General features: G+C 42.1%; 1 protein-coding gene across 3 annotated transcripts; it reads left to right on the top strand.

Annotated features, from left to right (window-relative positions):
* The first annotated feature begins 7,821 nt into the window (after positions 1 to 7,821).
* LOC111865413 (dopamine N-acetyltransferase) lies at positions 7,822 to 23,487 on the top strand. 3 transcript variants are annotated; one of them, XM_023853424.2, is made up of 2 exons: positions 7,822 to 7,984; positions 15,517 to 16,361. In XM_023853424.2, the coding sequence occupies exon 2, from the start codon at positions 15,517 to 15,519 to the stop codon at positions 16,165 to 16,167; it is 651 nt and encodes a 216-aa protein (XP_023709192.1). In that variant the 5' UTR covers positions 7,822 to 7,984; the 3' UTR covers positions 16,168 to 16,361. The 3 variants fall into 3 exon arrangements, with proteins under 3 accessions (XP_023709192.1, XP_023709193.1, XP_023709191.1); XM_023853425.2 differs by lacking the exons at positions 7,822 to 7,984; positions 15,517 to 16,361 and adding exons at positions 11,745 to 11,968; positions 20,647 to 23,487; XM_023853423.2 differs by lacking the exon at positions 7,822 to 7,984 and adding an exon at positions 11,757 to 11,968.
* Positions 23,488 to 24,468: the final 981 nt, after the last annotated feature.

Below are 24,468 nucleotides of genomic sequence, written 5' to 3'. Positions count from 1 at the left end.
AGGGACGTTTCCCGCCCAAAAAGTAGTCTCTAACACCTCTGATAGATGGGGGAAGCATTATAGACACCGCCAAGCTAGTGGAGGCCGAACTCGCTGGCTCGGTCGAGACTGATGGTACGCACCAATATCGGTAGGATATAGAGACTGGTAGAATATCATAGAGGGAAGCACAATGGACCAATACTGGTCTAAGTGCATGGGGAAACCCACCCTCTCCAATAACTAAGAGTCATAAATGTGTAAAATTTTACTCTCTTAAATAGAAGACGGGCTTATAAAACAGTCTGAAAATGAATGGTGATAAGCGCTTTCCCCATTTTAACTTCTATTCATATCTTCGTGACTTTAATTTCGACCTTTTGCTTCCGTTTGCAAATATTTGAGCTCTGCGAGCTTTCTGAAACTATTTATTAGCTCTCTTAATATCATGATTTTGCCCTGCGTCAATGGGGCGAGGCATATAGAGTTTTCTCTGTATATAATTCTATACCAAGCTACGTACTTACTAGCTTAAAGTAAAGTTCTTATTCTTCATTGGCGACGTTTTCACGTGGAAAATTAACAGAAGAGACCAGTAGCTAATGCATCTTAGTCATTCCTCACTCTCTTACAATCTTCTAATGACGTAAGTTAATCTAAATAAAATATAAAAAGCAGTGGCGTTAAAACATCTCCTTTCTTGAGATCATGCTAAATTATGTGAGACAAAATTTTACTTCCATATATTTGCTTATACATTTCGAGTTAAGTAACTTTGACGAATTGTGAATTAACAAGCTCTGTTCCTGCGATATCTGGTTCCAAGTTGTGTAAAACGAACAGTAGTGTGTACACTATTGTTCTGATATTACTCACAGAGGAATGGGGCGAACATTTATTAAATGAGTTCTCATTTAGATGTGTACATGTATACGAGGAAACACGTATAATTTAGCAGCTAGAAAATCATTTAACTGACAAGAGAGTGTTTCAGCATAAACAAAAGCAACAGCAGAGAATACGAGGGAGACACTCGCCCCAACTATTCATATAGTCAACTGACTCTTCCTGCCTGACATATTTCTATTAATGTGAAATAAGCAAGCATTAATTGGACTAGATATCATCAATAATTCTATGTATCCTGTATCTCAGGAAATTCTGTGTTCTTGGAATAACATTCAAGTAGGTGGATATTTGTGCCGGTCACGGTAGCCGAGTGGTCTAAGGCATGAAGTGTTTTTGCTCGCTCGGAAGCCGGGATCGTGAGTTCGAATCCCACACAAGGCATGGATATTTGGTGTGTATGCGTTTATTCTGTGTTTGTGTTGTCCTGTGATTAAGTATAGGCCTTGCGATGAGCTGATCACCCTTCCAAGGAGTCCTACCGTCTGTAAAAATGATCATGAAACTGAGAAATCAGCTCTATGCTCCAAATTAGGAGCGAAAGGAGAAAAAATGGATATTTATGACGTACATAATATTTATTTATTCACATCAAGTAACATTAAGCATTTGGAAATGTTTTTTGTATTCTTATCCGATGAACCTTACTTAACTGACACCGGCGTTCCTCATTTCTTGTCCCAAGAACTCACAAAGTAAAGCAGAAAGGAGGGACCGTGGGAGCATAAAGTGGATTAAAACAACTATACTTGTTCCCCTCGCGACGCAATCGTAAGACAAGATGATCCCCCCACTCAAGAAGTGAAATTAAGTTTTTATAGGGCAACACGGTCGGGTTAATACTATCTTATTTTTTGTAAACTTCTTTAGAAACAGACGCAAAGAAGAAGATTAGCCACCTAACATGATCTGATAAAGAGTAAACTCCTAAGAACTTTCCAGAAACGGTTTGGACCTAAAGACAAACTCATTTCTCCAAGGAAATAAAACAGATATAATACATAATAGTATGAAAATTTGGAATTCAAGTGANTTTCTTCATAGTCACCGCCGTGAAAGCCTCAAATCTTACAAAGTGAACCTAACTTTACAACTCTTATATTTCACATCTATAAATTTGTAAATGAATATATATTTATAAATATATAAAAATGTATTTTCCGAATCGTGTGAATGCGATAGTTACCATTCTGACAAAATATTTTTGACCAATAAATTGTGACATTAAAAGGTGAAATATTATTTTTAAGCACCATATTGTGTTACGTGTTTTACATATACATATATTTATAATGTATATGTCTCACATAGCCTATCCTTGTGTAAAATTATTTCAAATTTTAATGCTTAATTAATTAGCCCCAGGGACAACTTTACATTTGCCTATACATACAGTGCCTTATTACATCTAGCTACATTTCTGATCCTTAAGAATCATTTTCAGGCGAGAGTAACCAAACCGTTTTCTCTTTCTTTGCCTCTATATACATGAAAATTTCTTAAGAATGATCATTATGTCCATATTGTGCCATATAAGTCCCATAGTATTGTACTATATGGTTCTCAGTGCCAACAAGTATCACAGTGTCAACTGCATGATTCTGAGTCCCATATGAGTTCCAAATCATCATACCAGTACTGACTGCATTTTAATCCCTTAGTATTGTACTCAGAAAGCTCTGCGTACCATACGACTTTCACATTACCATATCGTACTGTATAGCTGAGCGTCATGTGAGTCACTCAGTCTCATACTGCACAGCTGTGAGTGCCATGTGAGTCCCTCAGTCTCATACTGCACAGCTCTGAGTGCCACGCGTCTCTTTCAGTTTCGTACTGTATAGCTCTGAGTGCCATATAAGTCCCTCAGTCTCATACTGCACAGCTCTGAGTGCCATGTGAGTCCCTCAGTCTCATACTGCACATCTGTGAGTGCCACACGGTTCTCTCAGTATCGTACTGTATAGCTCTGAGCGTCATGTGAGTCACTCAGTCTCATACTGCACAGCTGTGAGTGCCACGCGTCTCTTTCAGTATCGTACTGTATAGCTCTGAGTGTCACAAGCGTCCATATACTGCACAGCTGTGAGTGCCATGTGAGTCACTCAGTCTCATACTGCACAGCTGTGAGTGCCACGCGTCTCTTTCAGTATCGTACTGTATAGCTCTGAGTGTCACAACGTCCATATACTGCACAGCTCTGAGTGCCATGTGAGTCCCTCAGTCTCATACTGCACAGGTCTGAGTACCACAAGGTTCTCTCAGTATCGTACTGTATAGCTCTGAGCGCCATGTGAGTCACTCAGTCTCATACTGCACAGCTGTGAGTACCACGCATCACTTTCAGTATCGTACTGTATAGCTCTGAGTGCCATGTGAGTCCCTCAGTCTCATACTGCACAACTGTGAGTGCCACAAGGTTCTCTCAGTACCGTACTGTATAACTCTGAGTGTCACAAGAGTCCATATACTACTTAGCTGTGAGTGCCATAAGGTTCTCTCAGTATCGTATTGTATAGCTTTGAGTGCCATATGAGTCCCTCAGTCTCTTACTGCACATCCGTGAGTGCCACAAGGTTCTCTCAGTATCGTACTGTATAGCTCTGAGTGTCACAAGAGTCCCTATACCGCACAGCTGTAAGTGCCACGTCTCTCTCTCAGTATCGTACTGTACAGCTCTGAGTGCCACCCAAATCCCTCGGCATTAAATTGCGTATCTTGCAGGACCATCCAAGCCACACTGTGGTTCCCCCTCGTAGTCAGCTGGTCTACTCACTTAAGGAACTGTCAATAGTGCGGTGGATAATGAAGTTATTTAAGCTCAGGGAATACGGAGAAGGGAGTTTCTTTTGGCTTTGTGTTGATTGACGAATTGTTCAGTTGGTCCCCTATTCTCTGACTTGCTATACTCATTTGCATTCTCAGACGGGAATGGACGGGCTGCAGGCTTCCGTGCGCTATGTGAACAAAGCTGACACTGAAATAGGAACGCGAGAAAGTAGGCCTAAAACGCAATGCGATTGAAATTGTTGCATTACATTAACTGGAGGTACGTCCTTCCTGAGAAGGTAACAGTCGCACAGTTAATCAAGAAATTACGGTTTTATGGATCCCGCATGTTTACTTCCGTGTTCGAAAACTACGACAACTGAATACTGCGTAATGTCAGCTTAATATAGTCCATAACCTCACACCATATTCCCATAATATCAATTTTTACTCTACATTCCTTGAGGCTTATGAGATTACCCTACTCTCCTTCTGCCTATTGCTTGAAAACCTGAATAGTGGAGCCAAAAGAAACGATCATTATCATTCAACGCATCAGCAAACACATTCCCGCGGCTGCGAATATAGAGTCAAAAACAGGAAGAAAAAAACTTTTCGATGTGGTGTTTTCTAGACGGTCTGTGTCATATAAAATACACACTGTGTAGTGAAAGGGGAGTTGGCGATTAGTTCTTCCCAGAACTTCTTGTTATATTATACTCCCATCTGCGCCTGGGTCTATGTGGCATATTTTCTCCAGTTTTAACTTATTTTTGTTATTGCTAGTGGGATGGGACTATGTCCCTTGTACTGCGGCCACTTCTGGCCTATTGTACCAGCCCCAGATGATAGGTGAGGGTCATTGTGGAGCAATTGGTGGAATGAAAATTGGCAAGGGAAACCGAAGTACTCGGAGAAAACCTGCCCCAGCGCCACTTTGTCCACCACAAATCCCACTTGACCAGACCCGGGATCGAACCCGGGCCGCCGCGGTGGGAAGCCAGCGACTAACCACTTGAGTTTTAACTTAAATATTTTATTTCTCAAATTTGCCAACTCTTGTCATGAAGAGCAATTAAGAACTCAACTATTGATATTTCATAGTGTCAAACACTAATAAATATCTGATCATAGCCCCAGATGGTGTTCGACAACAACACTTACTGACTGACTGACCGTCGGTCGCAATGTGACTTTGACTTTGACTAGAATTGGCAGTTCATTTGGGAGTCAGAGTAGTTTCCGTGGAGTGTCCAGTCNAACGAAAGAACAAAGCAAACACTGGCTTCTTTAATAATATGAAACAAATATTTTTTATCCCAGAATAGGGAACAGTACCTCTCGTAAGCCATTAATGAATATGTATTTTTTCAATGAATGAGTTCCAGTGAACTATGTCCAATTTAGTTGCAGTGGCACGTCCTAAACTCCCGAAGTGTGCTGCGCATGCAGTCCAATCTCAAGATGCGAGAGGGTATGCACGAGGAACCACCCACAGCGCTCCTCCACTAACTACTCTAGGGGATTATTCCTCAAGGGACCTCACGCAACGAGCATCACTGCACACCCCTGCTCCACCCTTAGGCCTTTCACAAGGGAAAAGTCGTTCCAACTCCCATCCCCTAGCATGCTGATTGCATTTCAGCACCAACCCTCAACAAGTGCAGCCACCTGTGAGGCAGCAAATTCTAGCTAGGCTCTTGTCAGGGGCGCGGAGCGTTCAGGGGTGCTGGAAGAGGGAAAATAAGAATAACTCGCCAGGGTCCGAAAAGGTTGTCCGTCTACTCTACGAACCAAGGTACGTCATACCTCGTGTTCGCAACCTTACCTAAGAAACGGCATATGTTTGAACACCCCGTCGACTTATGAATACCATAATCCACTTACGCCTAATGATGACGTAACCGTCTACGCCATAAACTGACAATGACGAAACCTCTTTCCTCTAGCAGATGAAGTATATTCTGTAAGGTTATGCTACCCACATGCCGCCTCATGGATATGAGCGCCGGTACTTGGAAGGGGGAGCCATCCGTCACTGCTTGAGCTTATGGAAAAAAAAATCTAAATTGGAAAGAGAAGGAAATATGGCAAATATTAATACGGAAAAAATGAAAGTATTGTCGCGTGTTTCTTACGAAACGCGATAAGAAATTGTGTGGGTCTCGGGGAAGAATGTGTTTGTTGGACAATCACTCTTTACACTCACTAATACAATTATTCGCACTCTTAAAGCCTTCAGACGTTTCCTTTTCAAAGGACATACGTGCACCGCTAAACTGTTGGAGCGTCTTGGCTCTTCGTCCTTCGAGGCGGCACTGACTCCTACTTAAGTCGGATACAAATTGACTTGGTCCAAGTCCAAGTCCAAGTCACATTGCGACTGACGGTCAGTCAGTCTTGGTGTCGAGCCCCATCTGGGGCTCATGACTAGATATTTATTACTGCTTGGCATCTACGGTCTTGATTTTGTGGGGCCCCCTTTCTGACGAGAGGACGGGTCTGTCTTCTATATATGATGCTGGCCTTGCCAGCGCAGTCTTTCTCGGGTCCGAGTTGTTCTTCGCTTATATCCTACGCTGGGGCGGGATAGAGGTCACCTTGTCAAAAGGTTCAGTTTTGCTGTTAGCTGGAATATCCGTCGCCGAAGGACTTCAACAATTCTGCCTGTGTTGGGTAGGCAGTTTCCTAGGTAGCATGCGTTCTCATTGCCCGTTAGGCGGCGATGGAAGTCCTATAGTCGGGCTTTCAGGCAGCACGTCGCAGTATGTTGAAAAGATTCGTATTATTCTATCCTGAACATTAAAGTATTTAATTTATTTACTAGAACGGCTAAAACGGGTGTTTTAAGCACATTTTCCAGTAGTTCCCCTTTGAAAAGAAATAACAGTAGCGCCCGTGTTTACATTTGTGTGTCGTGTAAAAAGTATGGAGCTTTGCATCAAAGCTAATTTCTGTGTACTCTTTCTAGTTTTATTACATAAATACTAACTTTTCGCCAAATTCTATTACTGTCATTAAATCAGGAAGGTTTTCATATGGGCAGAACAGAACATTCATGAAGAGAGAAGAAATATTTAAGAGACCAGTTAAAAGACATAGATGCTATGATAATATTAAACTTATATTACGTAAATGTGGCCGGGGTGTAAGGCTGAAAACCTTACCGACATCTGTGAGTCGGTTGTCTAGAGAAAATGTGAGAGCCTCGACGTCTCACAACCCTACGGACCTTCATGGCCTGTTACAAGGATACTTTATAGTACGTAAATATCGTATGAGGTTACAGAACACATTTATCTGGCTCAGAATAGATTTGATGGACGGGCTTACCAGCTCAGTGAGCCTTCAGGTTCCATAGAATCCAGACCTGCTGCATGACTGTCAGTTTCTCAAGAAATACTACTGTGACGTGTATCCACTGCTAGGCAATGACTCATTAAATACAGTCCCGTGAAGCGTGCGCGTGCAACAGAAGGACGTCCATTGCTAGACAACGGAGTAGTGAATAATTCTACCATGTCACAACGCTTCCTTCCAAATTCTTTCAGCTCGTCTTTCATCTATCTTCCTAACATCTCAGGTTAAATATTCTAGCTACTGACAGAGACGTAAAACAAGAGACAAAGAAGTATTTTTGACTCTTTCCCATCTCATTCTGAGTTTTATATCGTTTGCAGTTTTAACGGCGTTTTCGATATAACAACACTGAGTTATACATCATTAAACATGCGAAGTAAGAAGGGTAAATTTGTACCTGTCTTGTTAATTAAGTAATTAAGCACAACGTCATGAAGACGCATGAGCAAATGTGGGTATAGCTCCAGCATTTTTGACCTCAGCGCTGGATAGAGGTGAGTGGTCAGTTTCACGCCTCGACCGGTTTACACCCAAGGAATAAATCCCCGGTAGTCATTTTATAGAAGGCTGTGTGGGCCCCCAGAGCCGGTCTGGACGCTGCTGAGTAGAGAAATCTCTTGCCCCTTCCGGGAATCAAATTCCGGTCGTCTATCTCACAATCCGTCACTATACCAACTGAGCTATCTCGTTAGTTAGTAGAAGAAGACTAAGGAAGGAAATAATTTACTCTTTTTACTGCAGCGCCTTCTTTTCTTCTGTGTGACTAGCTGACTGGTAGCTGCCCAAACACAACATCTACTGGGATCCTCGCATTGTACGTGACACTACAAGCCACTGCGGTCGGTTTTGCTGGGTGCAGCATACCAGAAAATTGAGTTGGCTGAAGCGACTAAACACTGCGCCCGTGCGTCTGGGAAGCGGTCTAGCTCGATAAACGCGAGCAGTGCCCGAGACAGGATACCACAGGACTGTAAGTAGGACTCGGGAAAGCAAATGCAAAGATTAAATTTTGCTTATTATTGTGCTGTAGCGAGACTGGTTCTAAATTAGGCTCGCAGACTGGCTACACTAGGACTAATAACAATACATAGGATCTAACGGGACCCTACTGATGATGTATCTGTTCATCCTCTTCTGTGTTTTACCTGAAGAAGGAAAGAGAACCAGTTTCCGAAAGGTAATACTCATACATTTTAGGATTTTAAATTTCAAAACAATAACAATGAATACATTACGTCAGTAAAAATATGGCATGATAGGCCGTGCCATAGCTCGAGCGGTTAGTCGCAGAATTCCCACAGCGGGGCTCCGGGTTCGAGCCCGGGTCAGGTCATGTGGGATTTGTGGTGAACAAAGTGGCACTAGGGCAGGTTTTCTCGAGCACTTCGGTTTCCCTTGCCAATTCACATTCCAAATATTGCTCCACAATCGTCCATCATCCGGGGCTGGTACAATAGGCCGAACAGTGGCCGCAGTACTAAGTTGACTCAGTCTCACACAATAATAATTCAATTCAATTCAATTCAATTCATGTTTATTTACGTGCAATAACTTAACAGCCCAGCGGCCAATTACAAAGTTAGCACGAGTATATAAGGTACAAAATAATTAAAACAAAATACAAATACGACAAATAAATCTGTGAACNTAATAATAATAATAATAATAATAATAATAATAATATGGCATGATGATCGCAAATTTTATTTGTGGGGATTCCTGTTAGCAATAGACCTAAAGTGGTTTGTTTATCCCATTTTCTGGAACGTCACTCACATACAATACTTATCAGGATGTGAGCAAACACATATCATCTTCGCAAAGCGATGACGGAAAACGTTAATAGAGGCTAATTTACAACAACATCAAACTCTACCACAGTTAGTCGTAAATTCTCCTGAGCCTTTAGGTTCGCATTTGTTAGGCGACTAGGCTCAAGGACGTCACCCTGTTATGCAGTCACTCAGAGGCCCAGCGCAGCGCCACTTACCGCAGTTTCTGCTGCGTAGTTACAATGTTTATTTCGGCATAGCGTCCTGTGCTCGGTGTGGGCAGACAACGCAAGCGCTGTCCCCGTCCACTGAGTAATAAAAAGGCCTGTAGCGTTGCGAAACGTCGAGGCTCCCATATTTCCTAGACAATCGGCTCACGGATGGCGGAGAGGTTGTTAGCCTAACGCGCCGGCCGCACCTTTGCCCCCAGGAAGATTCCTGGTACTCATTTCTGTTAGAGCGACCCCAGGGCCATAGTGTGGCTGGAAGGATTTGGTAAATTGAAAAATACAATGACCTCATCTAGAATCGAACCCGTGACCATCCGGCTTGTAGCATAGTGACTCAATCAACTACGCTACCGCGTGCCCCGTGCTCAGTAATAAAAAGGCAAAGAGGTAAAGTCTTTCCTATCATGAAGGCGCATGTGGGGAGTACATGTATAGATCCTCGCATTCTTGACTTCGGCACTAGTTTGAGGTGAGTGGTCAGCTTTACGTCCCGGCCGCTATACCCTGGGGAAAGTGCACTCCATTGAATAGGAGGACGGATGGGCCCCAGAGCCAAGCTGGACGATATGGAGAAGAAGAGAACAATACCAGTTCCCTATTACAGCCAGAAGTACCTCTTCTTCCCCCAGATTATGTTTGTTTCCTTTACAATATCACATAAAGGTAATTAATTAATTAATTTTCGTGGGTTAGGATAAAACTGAATCCACTAATTGTCCTATTGCACCAGCCCCTGAAGATATATGAGTACGGAGCACACGGTTTAATGAGAATTGGCAGGAGAAACCAAAGTCCTAAGAGGAAATTCGCCCCAGGTTCACTTTGTTCACTAAAATTCCCACCTAAGTTGACCTGGGATGGAACCCGGGCCGCCGCGGTGGGAAGCCGGCGACTAACCGCCTGAGCTATGGCACGGCCTCACATATAGGTAAAGATAAACCTGGGATTGATTAATTAATTAATCATCACGCCATGAACATGTATCTATACGGCAGTGGAATTGTAGCTCCAACTTTCTTAACCTCCGCACTTGATGGAGGTGAAATGTCAGGTTCACGCCTCTGCCGTTTTATCCCCGGTGAAACATCCCCACTACCCATCCTATATGAGGGCTAGACGGGCCCCAAAGCCGATTTAGACCTTATGGAGAAGAAAAAATGTCTTCCCATGTCGGTAATCGAGCTGTACTCCTCGGTGTTCCAGCCCGTAGACTAGTCGCTGTACCGACTGAGCTATCGCATATTGGCTAAATCTTTAACGAAGGCGTGACATTCACGTTAAGAAACTGAAGTAACCCGTTGTAATTAAAAGAAAGCTGGATTTGGAGATTCGAGTCACAACTGAAAAGTCCGCTGCATTTCTTGTGCGCCGCCGTAACAGCCTTGCTATTCTTTCGAAACGGAGTAAATTTTATAATAATTTCGGAGGTGTTCTCTGTTAGGTCCGAGCTCGGAAACAAGGAAACAGAGAGCAAGAGAAAGAGAAGTAATTATATTCATAGTGAGTCTCATGACTTATTCAGAGCCTAGAAGCATAAAAATACAGACATGGGTCCCATGTGCCCCGAATACCAAGAATGACCGTGCTGGCGAAGTCCAGCAAAAATTTACCTGAAACTGAAACAAAATTATTCTCAGTATCCCAGAATTCACACTGTTGGATCCACCTCGCAATTCCTTCTTGAATATTGAGACAAAAATATTGCTTAATAAAATTTCGACCATCCTATAGTTTCTGCTGATGACGCGATTAAAATTTAACTCGATATGGCAACACGGTATGCATACTCCATCCTATGGAATCCATCACGCCATTCCTTGGTGAATATCGAGACTAAAATATTCCTCGATAAAACTTCGACCGACGCATAACATTTTTTTAAGAAGTCGCGATTATGGACAGCAAATACCGCGTTGCCATCGTTTTTCCACCAAAATTATGTTTCCTTCAAATTTTCATCGAGGAATATTTTTTTCGCAGTATTTATCAAAGAAGGAAGCCGGGATATAATTATTGGTATAGCAATGAGTTACGGGGCTGGACAGGTTGGTCGCGCCATAGCTCAAGCGGTTAGTCGATGACTTCCTACCGCGACGGCCCGGGTTCGATCCCGGGTCTGGTCAAGCGGGATTTGTGGTGGCCAAAGTGGCGCTAGGGCAGGTTTTCTCCGAGTACTTCGGTTTCCCCTGCCAATCTTCATTCCACCAATTGGTCCACAATCACCCTCACCTATCATCTGGGGCCGCAGTACAAGGGACTTAGTTCCACCCCCATAGCAATAAAAAAAAAATAATATGGGACTGGACGGCCGGGGTTCGATTTCAGACCTAGGTAAGGAATTTTTCTTCTCCTAATATCGAAAGCAGCTTTGGGGATAGACCCAGCCACAGGAACAATGGGTAGTTGGGGCTCGTTACGTGGAGTTAAAGCGGCGGAGACGTGAAACTGACCACTCTCCTCGAACTATTTCCGAGATCACGAATTGTACAACTATACATCCACTCCCTCATATGTCTACATGGCGTAGTGCTCAATTAATTTAGCACAGGGGCAACTTTACCTGCTACTTCTACTTGTCAAGAAACGACATGACGAAGCCTTTAGGCGCCGCTTTCCGTAGACTATCTAGAGCATGTTTTTCTTCTTTAACAGAAAACTGTAACATAGAGGATAAGATAAAAGTCATTTACAGCACACGAACGTCTTACTGACAACACAACCGACTCGCTCCTTCCGCTGTTCAAATTAGCACAGAGCGCGCCCCCAGGGTTTAGCAGTTCGGCTAACTTAACGCAAATTATGTAAAACCATACTGTGTCGCCAGTATAAAAAGCCAGACGTGCAAGGTCCATGCGTGGTACAGAAAGGGAATTGTTGACAGATGTTCCACTTAGTGTGTAGCTCAGCGGACCCTCAGCTGGCTGTTATCTGCTCACTGCTCGCCAAACCAATGTAAGTACTGAAGGCTAAATATTCGTGACACAAATGCTCGAATCCTTTTAAATAGAAACCTTCAAAACTGCGAGCACTCTGAACACCGAGTCACGCGGCAGCATAGTTGGTTGAGACACTATGCTACAAGCTGGAAGGTCGCGGGTTCGATTCCCGATGAAATCATTGGATTTCTCAATTGACCTAATCCTTCCAGCCGCACTATGGCCCTGGAGTCGACTGAGCCTCTAACAGAAATGAGTACCAGGAATCTTCCTGGGGGGTAAAGGGCGGCCAGCGCATAATGCTGACAAACTCACCGTCGTCTGTGAGCCGAATCTCTAGAAAAATGTGAGAACCTCGACGTCTTACGTCACTATGGCTTCCACGGCCTGTTACAGGGATAGCTTTACATTCACTTTCAATACCAGTTTACCAAAGCGGTAAAATAACATGTGGAAATGATAGTACGTATATTTGCTAGTCTGTTCTGAATAATCGAGTAACTTCTAAACAAAATAATAACTTCGTAAACTCCAATAATTTGAAATATTCGATGGGTATTGGCTATATATTTCGAAAGAGAGGCTGTATACATGTATCCTCCCGTGTTTTTTTTTGCACTGAAATACAAAAACCGACCATGGGCACTAAATATTCAGATTTTCAAAATCAAATGTCATAATTTTAAAGACAATTTTGAAGAATACTTTACCCAAGAAAATGACGTAATTATATATATTATTTATTATTTTTTATTATACTGCAATTGGGTTTTAGCCCGGTGGCAGTAGTACACAATAGGACACAACAGACAAGTAACACACATTACACTAAGTGACAACACGTTCAAACAAAGCACAATACACAAAACACAACAATAAGGACATCCTACCACAATGAATACAAACCAAACCACAATGAATACAAATCAATAAAGTGATATCAAGTAATAAAGTGATATTAGGAAGTGGTCCGACCATATAGCAATCAGCTTATTTCTATGTAAATATCACAAATATTCATAAGTTACAAAAATGTTCTAAATGAAAGCCAAGTACATCTATTCAAAAAAAAGAGCAAGAGGAAAAAGAAAAAAAATATATGCTTCAAGCGAGCAAGAAAAATATATCCCGTCCCAAATAACTTAAATGTGTGTTCTGAAGTGTAACGCCGTGTAATCTGGTAGATCATTACTACCAACATTTCAGACTAGACGACTGCACATCTAAGAGGACAGTAGTAAATTTTGGTATCTGTTTTGACTAGGTTTTACCCTGTCATTATAACTCTGGGTGTTTAATTATTTTTTCACTAGATCTACAGCCCCCCTTGGGCCATAGCCTTTGATTTTCAGTTTCATGATCATTTTACAGACGGTAGGACTCCTTGGACGTGTGATCAACCCGTCACAAGGCCTCTACCTAAACCCAGGGCAACACAAACACAGAATACACAAATGCATATACCAAACATCTATGCCTCGTGTGGGATTCGAACCCACGAACCCGGCTTCCGAGCGAGCAAAGACAGTCGGTTACCGTGTCCGGCGTGTGTTTTAATAGATTTCAATTATTATACCTGCAACAGCCAAAAGATGGCAACAGTGACAAATTCGTACCTTCAGAAATTAAGTCCTGTGAAAATGACCTTGACTTTACTCTCATGGTCACGTTGGCTGCCTTGCGAAACAGTCCTAGAACATTCCTCAAAATACCACCCCAAACATGGATCTCTGATGTTAACCTGGTATATAGTACATTCATATGAGACAATCCTACGTGAAGAAAGCAGTCTTCTGGGATTTGGCACCGTGTATATGTGGTGTTAACCGACGTTTCGGAGTAACGTATCGCCTCCATCTTCAGGGTAGAAGGAAAAATATAAGAAATCCGCAAGCGAAGAGACCGTGAGAACCGGTAAAAGCAGACTGCGATGGAGATGGAGGCGATACGTTACTCCGAAACGTCGGTTAACACCACATATACACGGTGCCAAATCCCAGAAGACTGCTTTCTTCATAGTCACCGCCGTGAAAGCCTCAAATCCTGCGTGATATTTATTTTTCGAATTTGTTCCTAGTGTGTGCCCTTGTGACTTATTATGTGTGTTTGAGACGCATATTTTTCAGCCTAAATGAGTCATCGCCCGTTATAAATAACTGCTTGACATTAGCCTCACCCTGGTTATTAATTTAGCTGCGTAGCTATGTCCAGTTCCGCTTTGTTTTTTCACATTTCTGAGCTACATACTTTGCAATTTACTGCCTGCCGCTACACATGTCGTTAAATGCGAATTCAACTACAAGTGCTCACACTTACATTGCCACTGACTGTTGTCCCGAAGAGCAATATAGAATTTGTCTTTACTCGGAGCAAACATTGGTTAGTTAGTTTGTTTGTTTGTTTTGGGAGAGAACAGGAATGCATATAGGATATTGGTGGGAAAGCCAGAAGGAAAGCGTCCACTGGGAAGACCAAGGAGTAGGTGGGTTGACAATATTAAAATGGATCTTAGAGAGACAGGATGGGATTGTATGAATTGGACTGATCTGGTTCAGGATAGGGAGCAGTGGCGGGCTCTTGTGAACACGGTAATGAACCTTCGGGTTCCATAAATGTTGGGAAATTCTTGAGTAGCTGCACAATTGGCGGCTTCTCAAGAAGGGCTCAGCTCCATGAGTGAGTGAGTGAGTGAGTGAGTGAGTAAGTGAGTTAGACCCTCTACATTCTGCTTGGCTCCATATTTGCCAAAACCAAATTATCACACACATCGTGATGTGCTGTAAAACACTTTTCTTTAGTCTGAATTTAATTCTTCGAATATTTGATACTGTCATATAGCGCTTATTAGTTAAGCAACATTACATCTGCATGACCACAGTATTCGTAACTAATGCCGTAGCCAAGGCCGGTAAGTAAGCTATTGAGTAGCTAACCATTTGTCTCTCTGCAGGCCTTCGGCCTTCGGCCGCTTTTTCAGTCTCTTAATCTATACACATTCGGTAGGAATCCTTGGACGGGGGATCAGCCCGTCTCAAGGCCACTACCTACACACAGAATAAACGAACACAGACATCCATGCCGTTATGGAATTCGAACTCATGATCCCAACGTTCGAGCGGGCGAAAACGGATGATATCTTAGACCGCGCGGCCGCTGTGATCGGCAACTAACTAATCAGTCAACCACAAATACGACGTTGCGGCATCTTCTTGAAGAATGTATAAACGTATTCGTATTTTAAATCAGATAGGTAATATTCTGATACAGATCATGAATTATTCGAGTCAGAAAAGTCCTTATGGTTGTCATTCGAATATTAAGAATTGGAATAGACGCTAGATATATCAAAGTCCAGTGAATAGTGTAAATAAATATTTTAACGTAATATGCATAAAAAATCTATGCTCAGTTCTAAGGAACTTATTGATAATTATTGTAATACATGGCCACAAACGGTATATTTTGGACAGTACTGTATTTGCAGATAAGATAAGAGTAAACTACAGCAGAAGCCGGCTTCGTGCAACTAGTGGCTTATCTAATGATAATGTTTTCCTCCGGCAGATGGAAGGTTATGACATCGTAACTGCCAAAGAGGGAGATAGGGACAGCATCGCCAAATTCTTACGACACAGCTTCTACAGATACGAGCCCCTCAACGTCTGCACTGGAAGTGACCCCGATCGACCGATTAGTGCAATATTGCCACTCCGGGTCCTGTCAGAAGGAAAGTCTCTCCTGGCCGTATCACGAAATGGTCGAAATATCCTCGGAGTGTGCCTGAATGGAGAATTGAAAAGAAATGAAAATGCATACAGCACTGAACAAAATAGATTAACCGATCCAAATTACAGTAAAATTGCCAGTTTCCTTGAGGAAGTTGAAACTAGGGCAGATATATGGAAGAAATCGGATGACCAGAGTGCAATACTGATATATGTACTGGCGACAGACCCAGCATCAGTGGGACGAGGTATCGGACGGGTTCTGATGGAGACAACCCGCGACAGGGCGCGGTGTGAGGGCTACCAGTCGATTTGCATTCTCTGTAGCAGTCACTTCAGTGCGAAAATTGCGCGCGCCATGGATATGGAATGCGTGTATTCTTTGCCTTATTCAGAGTACAAAGATGAGGATGGAAATCCTGTGCTCAAGCCCTCACATCCTCACACAGAAATGACAGTGTTCGTGCAGAAACTGAGCTCACAAACATAATTACAAGACAAGCTAACTAATTACAATGTAATATGAGAGCCACGGTCTGTGAAATCAGTGTAAAAGTGTACTACATTAGAATAGGGCAAATACGTATTATACTACTGAGTTTGTAAAATTCATCTGTATGCTTTGTATTCATTTATGGTAAATAATAATCTATTGCTCCAAATACAACCGAACTGCAGACATCATATAGTGCAACAAATATATTATCACAGCTCATGTTGTGTTGTACTTAAAACTCGTATTTATTTGCCTCGACCGCCTCTGTGGTTTAATGATCAGAGTTCCTGATTACAGATCCAGAAGTCCTGGTTCGATTCCCGGCGCTACCACATTTTCTGAGAAGTAGTGGGTCTGGAACGGAGTCAACTCAGCCTCGTGAGGACAATTGAGGAGCTACTTAAATGGAAAAGTAGCGGCTCCGGTCTAGAAAACCGAAATTAACTGCCGTGGGGATTTGTTGTGCTGACCACGCGACACCCTCTATCCGCAAAAATTGGCACTGACTTCTCCAACAAGCGGCGGTCTCTCGGTCGGTATAGTTCGCTTGCGGACTACAGGCCTCGGAGTTGTTTTTCTGTTTTTTATTTATTTGCGTGATCAGATTTTCTGTTCAGATACACTATATGTTAGTTGTGTACTACACATTTCTGCCTTATGGCCAACATGAGGTATACACATCCACTGTTTTCTGCAATACTCAGCCCTTATATTGGCCAGTGGATATATATATATATATATATATTTTATTGTTGATTTTGACTGTCGCAAATATCAGCGCAGCGAATTGAGAAGGATGTGGAAGTAAGCGGTCGTAGCATTATTTGAGGCAACATATTGATATTTTTCTGGGGGGGGGGGACCACGAAATTTCTCAATCAAGATAGTAGGTGTCCCAGCCGATATATGAACTAAACATTTTTATAATACAATTCAGAAGGGTTAACACTTGAGCTACCTCCCTCGCTGTGACATGACACACATGGCGTTAGTTGTCCCTGGTTCATTTCTATATCATCTAATGCAGTTTTATGCTCTTCTTTGTGTGATCACCTTTCCGTAAGATGAATTCAAACAGTCGGCATAAACGCGTATTGCTCTTTTGATTTTATTCAACTTTTCTAATTGTGTATCTTAATAAAACATGAAAATCGATGCTTATAAGGATATTTCCTGTCTTAAAAAATATAATTTAGCAGTCTGATTACGTCTACACAGAAAAGAGACTGCCTACACGTGTTCGTAACTAAGAAGAAGAATGAGTAGGCTACCGGCAGGAAGACATATTTCGATTCCCGGCAGGGGCAAAAATTTTCTCTTCTTTATAGTCTCTACATCGACACTGCTGCCCTCCCAGCCTCCTATCCAATGGGTTTCGGGGGCTCTATCCCAGGAATAAAGCGGCATGGGCGTTAAGTTGACCACCAAATCCATCTAATGCCCGCGGTCAAGAATGGTGGAGCTGTGTGTACTGACGTGGCAGTCAACACAACAATCTATGAGTAAATAAGACTAATATTAATGTGTTCACATTTTTGTTATATATACCATTACATGTTTCGACCAATGTGATCTTCAGGTGGATTATATCAAGACATCACTCACTCATGGAACTGAGCCCTTCTTGAGAAGCCGCCAATTGTGCAGCTACTCAAGAACTTCCCAGCATTTTATTGAACCCGAAGGTTCATTACCGTATTCACAAGAGCTCTTCAGCGGTCCCTACCCTGAGCGAGATCAATCCAATCCATAGCATCCCAGCCTATCTCTCTGAGATATATTTTAATATAGTCCACCCANTCTGTTTTTTATTTATTTGCGTGATCAGATTTTCTGTTCAGATACACTATATGTTAGTTGTGTACTACACATTTCTGCCTTATGGCCAACATGAGGTATACACATCCACTGTTTTCTGCAATACTCAGCCCTTATATTGGCCAGTGGATATATATATATATATATATATTTTATTGTTGATTTTGACTGTCGCAAATATCAGCGCAGCGAATTGAGAAGGATGTGGAAGTAAGCGGTCGTAGCATTATTTGAGGCAACATATTGATATTTTTCTGGGGGGGGGGGACCACGAAATTTCTCAATCAAGATAGTAGGTGTCCCAGCCGAGATTTGAACTAAACATTTTTATAATACAATTCAGAAGGGTTAACACTTGAGCTACCTCCCTCGCTGTGACATGACACACATGGCGTTAGTTGTCCCTGGTTCATTTCTATATCATCTAATGCAGTTTTATGCTCTTCTTTGTGTGATCACCTTTCCGTAAGATGAATTCAAACAGTCGGCATAAACGCGTATTGCTCTTTTGATTTTATTCAACTTTTCTAATTGTGTATCTTAACAAAACATGAAAATCGATGCTTATAAGGATATTTCCTGTCTTAAAAAATATAATTTAGCAGTCTGATTACGTCTACACAGAAAAGAGACTGCCTACACGTGTTCGTAACTAAGAAGAAGAATGAGTAGGCTACCGGCAGGAAGACATATTTCGATTCCCGGCAGGGGCAAAAATTTTCTCTTCTTTATAGTCTCTACATCGACACTGCTGCCCTCCCAGCCTCCTATCCAATGGGTTTCGGGGGCTCTATCCCAGGAATAAAGCGGCATGGGCGTTAAGTTGACCACCAAATCCATCTAATGCCCGCGGTCAAGAATGGTGGAGCTGTGTGTACTGACGTGGCAGTCAACACAACAATCTATGAGTAAATAAGACTAATATTAATGTGTTCACATTTTTGTTATATATACCATTACATGTTTCGACCAATGTGATCTTCAGGTGGATTATATCAAGACATCACTCACTCATGGAACTGAGCCCTTCTTGAGAAGCCGCCAATTGTGCAGCTACTCAAGAACTTCCCAGCATTTTATTGAACCCGAAGGTTCATTACCGTATTCACAAGAGCTCTTCAGCGGTCCCTACCCTGAGCGAGATCAATCCAATCCATAGCATCCCAGCCTATCTCTCTGAGATATATTTTAATATAGTCCACCCACTTACGCCTTGGTCTTCCCAATGGTCTCCTTCCTTCTGGCTATCCCACTAATATCCTATATGCATTTATCCTCTTCCCATTCGTGCCACATGCTCTGCTCCTCTCATCCTCCATGACTTGATCATTCTAATTATACTTGGAGAAGCGTACAAGTTATGAAGCTTATAATAAGACATACCGCCTATATTCACATAAACCACCTGATGATAACACCTTGATCGAAACATGGAATGGTATTTTTTATTGCTAGTGGGGTGGGACTAAGTCCCTTGTAATGCGGCCACTTCTAGCCTTTTGTACCAGCCCCAGATGAAAGGTGAGGGTGATTGTGGAGCAATTGGTGGAATGAAGATTGGCAGGGGAAACCGAAGAACTCGGAGGTAACCTGCCCCAACGTCACTTTGTCCACCACAAATCCCACTTGACCAGACCCGGGATCAAACCCGGGCCGCCGCGATGGGAAGCCAGCGACTAACCGCTTGAGCTATGGCGCGGCCAGCATGGAACGGTATCTATAATAAAAATAAATATCATTAGCTTTAGTTACTCATAGCCTGTGTTGACGGCCACGGCACTGCCCCTTATGATGCACAACAGGATGAAAATAAGAAAGACGATGGAGCTATAACTCCACTCCCCCATATATCTGCTTTGATGGCAGAGTGTATAATTACATAGTTAAGTACAGGGATATATTTGCATTACTCAGGAGACAATTCCTGACCCAGTGAGGCTCATTTCACTGGAGAGGGCAACACAAAAACTTTAACAAAAACATCTGATTATATAAGAGCGATGAAGTAACATGAGGCTGGAGAAAACCGCGTAATGAGATGCTTCATAACTTGTACTCTTCTCCAAGTATAATTATAATGATCAAGTCAAGAAGGACGAGGTGAGCAGGGCATGTAGCACGAATGGGGGAGAAGAGAAGTGCATATAGGATATTGGTGGGAAAGCCGGAAGGAAGGAGGCCACTGGAAAGACCAAGGTGTAGGTGGGTGGGCAATATTAAAATGCAACTTAGAGAGGTAGGATATGATGGAATGCATTGGATTGATCTGACTCAGGATAGGGACCAGTGGAGGGCTCTTGTGAACACGAAAATGAACTTTAGGATTCCATAAAAACCTGGGAAGTTCTTGAGTAGCTGCATAATTGGTGACTTTTCAAGAAGGGCTCAGCTTCATGAATGAATGTGTGCCCTGATTATATAAAAGTGTAATGTGAACACACTCGCTTGCCAGTGACACACATCTTTATACACATTCAAGGACAGAACTTGGTGTGACGAGGGGTTACTTCTAATATCAAAAGCTGCTATACAATTAATAATGACTGAATTCAGGAGGCTCTTGCAGTTTGATATATTTTTATCTGCTTACCCTTTTCTTTGTGCGTTCTTTTTTGTAACCGGTATCTAAGCAGTAATGTTGTTTTCCTCCAACAGATGGCTGATGGTTATGATATCGTAACCGCCCAAGAAGAAGACATAGGAAGAATTGCCGAATTCTTACGCCGTCATTTCTATTCTAACTCTCCACTTAACTTAGGCATTGGAGCCTCACCTGATCGGAAGATTAGCGAAATGTTTCCTCTACAGTACCTGTCGGAAGGGACATCTCTATTAGCTGTTTCGCGAAATGGTCAACGTATTCTCGGCGCCTGCGTCAACGGAGAAAATAGTCCAGTTGACCGAAAACACACCGAATATTTACAATCGGTCAGTAATGAAACTCACGCTAAAATTAATGAATTCGTGCAGAAAATGGAAGATGATGTTGATATCTGGAAACTTACTGGTGCTAATCGTGCGCTGTATATTCATATACTGGCAGTAGATCCCGCCGCCAGAGGTCAGGGAATTGCAACGACCCTCATGGAGAAAACCCGAGAAGTAGCGCGCTCTAGTGGTTATCCATTGCTACGCATCCTTTGTACCAGTAAATACAGCATCAAAATAGCGCGCAACATGGGCATGCGCAGTGTTTGCACTCTGCCGTTCTCCGAGTATAAAGATGAGAACGGGCACCCTGTATTTACACCACCACAACCCCACACACATGCAGAAATGTTCGTTCTGAAACTTGACACTGATACTTATTAAGCATGATGCAGGTCATCAGTTATCGCCTCTTCCAGAAATTGACCTTCCACCTTGAAAGAGGTTTATGTTCTACAATGACAAGTAACTAAAATATTCTTATATAAAACTGTGTATTAAATACTGCAGTACCTAAACTCTGTGTAAAAATCCAGTCTAAATAAACACTTAAGTATCCCTACGAAATATTTACGCATCTGAAGGATCCTATCTTCTGGGATATAAAGCCGTGTACTCCGGTGTAAGTACACTGACGTTTCGGAAGAACCTATCGCCTCCATCTTAAAAGTTCTATCCCCTGGCATATAAAGATGCATAGTCTAGTGAAAGTCAACTGATGTTTCGGAGGAATAAATGCCTTCCATCTTAAAGGTGGAAGAGTAAGGAAGTAAGAAAGCAGTGTGAAGTAATCTGTCCTTGCTGCCTGATTCATCTTGGTTTCTTGTCTGGCTTAGTCTTCGATCCTAAAGATTAAAGAGATATGTTCCTTCGAAACGTCGGGTAATCTTCACTGGACTACTCGGTGTTATATGTCAGAAGATAGAACTCTTCACAATTCCCGCTGTGACATCAGTTAAGGTAGGCCAATATGGATAAACAGATATAATTTCCTGATAAAACTAAATAATTAACGTGAATTATAACTGATAGAAGGTGTATGCTTACGAGCTTTCCTATTTCTTAGGTTTCGCCTTCCTTCCATGGAGTACATTTGAAATCAACACAAGGATTACAATATGATTCTAAATTATTGTCGGTGTTTCCGTAGCCTATAGTTTTCAAAGCGGAAGCAATAAAATAAAACTGCTTACGGAATATTAAAATATAACTCAAAAGTTTTATTTACAAATGCTCGCAAACCTTTTGAATTACACTTTAGTATTCCATAAGCAGTTTATTTTTTTGTTTGAAAATTATAGGCCACCAAAACTCGGACAGTAATTTAGAATCTCCTTGCATATTTATAAACACTCTTATAACAATGTTATTGTTTCCTGAGATTGGAACATGATGCCATGCAGTCTAGTAGAAATTCACACATGTTTAGGAGGAAACTGTTGCTTCAATCATCAGGGTAAAAGTCAGCCATACGTGGAAGAAAGTGTTGCAGTTATTTGGAGAGGAACAGCAGCAATGGGAGAATTGAACGAACCAATAGAAGCAAGGAGAATGGGAGAATTGAGCGAACCAATAGAAGCAAGAAGAATGGGAGAATTGAGCGAACGAACAGAAGCAAGGAGAAAGGGTGAAATAATCTATGGTTCATGAAAACGACCTTTTGTGAGAATTCTTCAGATTCTTCGATAAATGTGTACCAGACTGCACGGCATCATCATCCTGGAAGGAAGTAATCTTCGTAGTTAACGCAACGAGGACCTCAGCTGTTAGAATCATCTATGAAATAAATCAGAGCTACTTGTAGTTGGTCAGATCAATGGGAGACGCAACAGGCCAACGGGCCGACTGCTCGAAGGAGGTGGAAGGTGGAGGGGGGGGGGGTTCATTAGTGAAGTTTAAATCCCTTGCACGTTTCTGCAGCGCAGAAGCCTCCCGATTATCCGGGGTGGATGGGAAGTGAATTTCCCCTAGTAAACGGACACCCCGGACAATCAGCAATACGTAACTATTTTGATATGCGACATCTCTACAACTATTCTCGTGTTAATAATGACCTTCATGAGAGCGTCATTCTGTACACTGTATACGAGGTAATTTACTTTATTTCGGCCCAAATGGATCATATTCAAGAGGCATATATTTAAAAAAATGCTTTAAAATTTTAATATATAGCATTTTTTCTAATATTACAAAATTACGTTTAGGGAAACGTGTGGGACACGACAGTTATTGTACAGGGCAATTCTAAATTATTGTAGGTGTTTCCGTTTATAGGCCACTGAAACCCAGACAATAATTTAGAATCACTCTGTACATTCTTCTTGCTTATTATCTGTCACTTCTTCTGCAGTCTCTGCAGAAGTTACGCGTGGCAATCAGTTGGCAATGCAACTTGTACAACAATAACAAAAAAAAATTATACTATGCCTTCTGAAGATGGCACATATGGGTCGAAAACATGAAGATAATAAATCAATATACCTATTCTACTGTGGATCCAGAGAAATAGCCGTTGCTAGCGAACGGCTCTAAAATATCATTTGTTTCTAGGCAACGGCCGCGAAACAAACGGGACGACGTCCGTTGCTAGGCAGGAGATTTTTAATAAAAAAGAATAGAGGGCCACTGTTACGGAACGGCTCGGTAAACACGTTCCCGCGGTAACGGATACGAGAATGAACAGTATTGTCTGCTCAGGCTCTGCCGAGGAGTTATAAGGAAGACAACTGGGGCAACTAAGTCAGTTCTCTGCGGAAGTCTGTAAAGAAAAGAGGCAGTTGAAAGGGAGTAGCCGCTCAGGGGGGACTAGCCATTGTTAGAAACCGTTACCAGGCAACTACTAGTGAAGACACTGTGGCTGGAGAAGAGTTAGCCTGATTTTCTAAAGTGTGAAAATAGCGATAGTTTTATAGTTATTTGTAGTTGAGACGTGTAAGTGGTCAATAAATCCAACATCCAATCCGAAACCCCGTCTATAGTCACCCATATACGTGATAGTATGTTATACTAATGTGTTATATTAAAATCACTGTGAATGTGTAGCTTGTGAACTGGGATTTACAAAACAACACACACATTCGTAAGTGTATTTTACTCGAACGCTATTCGCGGGAAGTTTAACACAGTTTCTGAGTAGCTCCGCTGCCTTTCCTACGCATTAAAAAGAGAATCGAACAAAGTAACCGTCTCAGATTTACAAACACATATTCAAACGCGAAATAAAACTCCCTTCGATTGGTACTTTTACATTTTTAAATAATCAATTTGACGTTAAATTCTTCTTTTTTTTTTGACATTGGATACACCAATTAATTTTGCGAATAAACCTCCGGATAATCTGAAACTCGAATAATCCGCCTCCGTTAATCGGAATTTAACTGTATTCTTAAAAGATTGGGAAAGATTATTTTCATTTGTAGGCTACGAGCTCGATGACCAAGGTGTCGGAATTCGAATCACGGTGGGGACAAAAATTTTAATTTCTCCACGTCGTCCAGACCGGCTCTGGGTTCCACTCAACCTCCTATCCAATGGGTACCGGGGGCTTTT

The sequence above is a fragment of the Cryptotermes secundus genome, unplaced genomic scaffold (assembly GCF_002891405.2).
Source record: "Cryptotermes secundus unplaced genomic scaffold, Csec_1.0 scaffold295, whole genome shotgun sequence".
NCBI classification, from domain to species: domain Eukaryota; kingdom Metazoa; phylum Arthropoda; class Insecta; order Blattodea; family Kalotermitidae; genus Cryptotermes; species Cryptotermes secundus.
The sequence above is the reverse complement of the archived record's forward strand: the minus strand, read 5'-3'. Positions and strand labels throughout refer to the sequence as shown.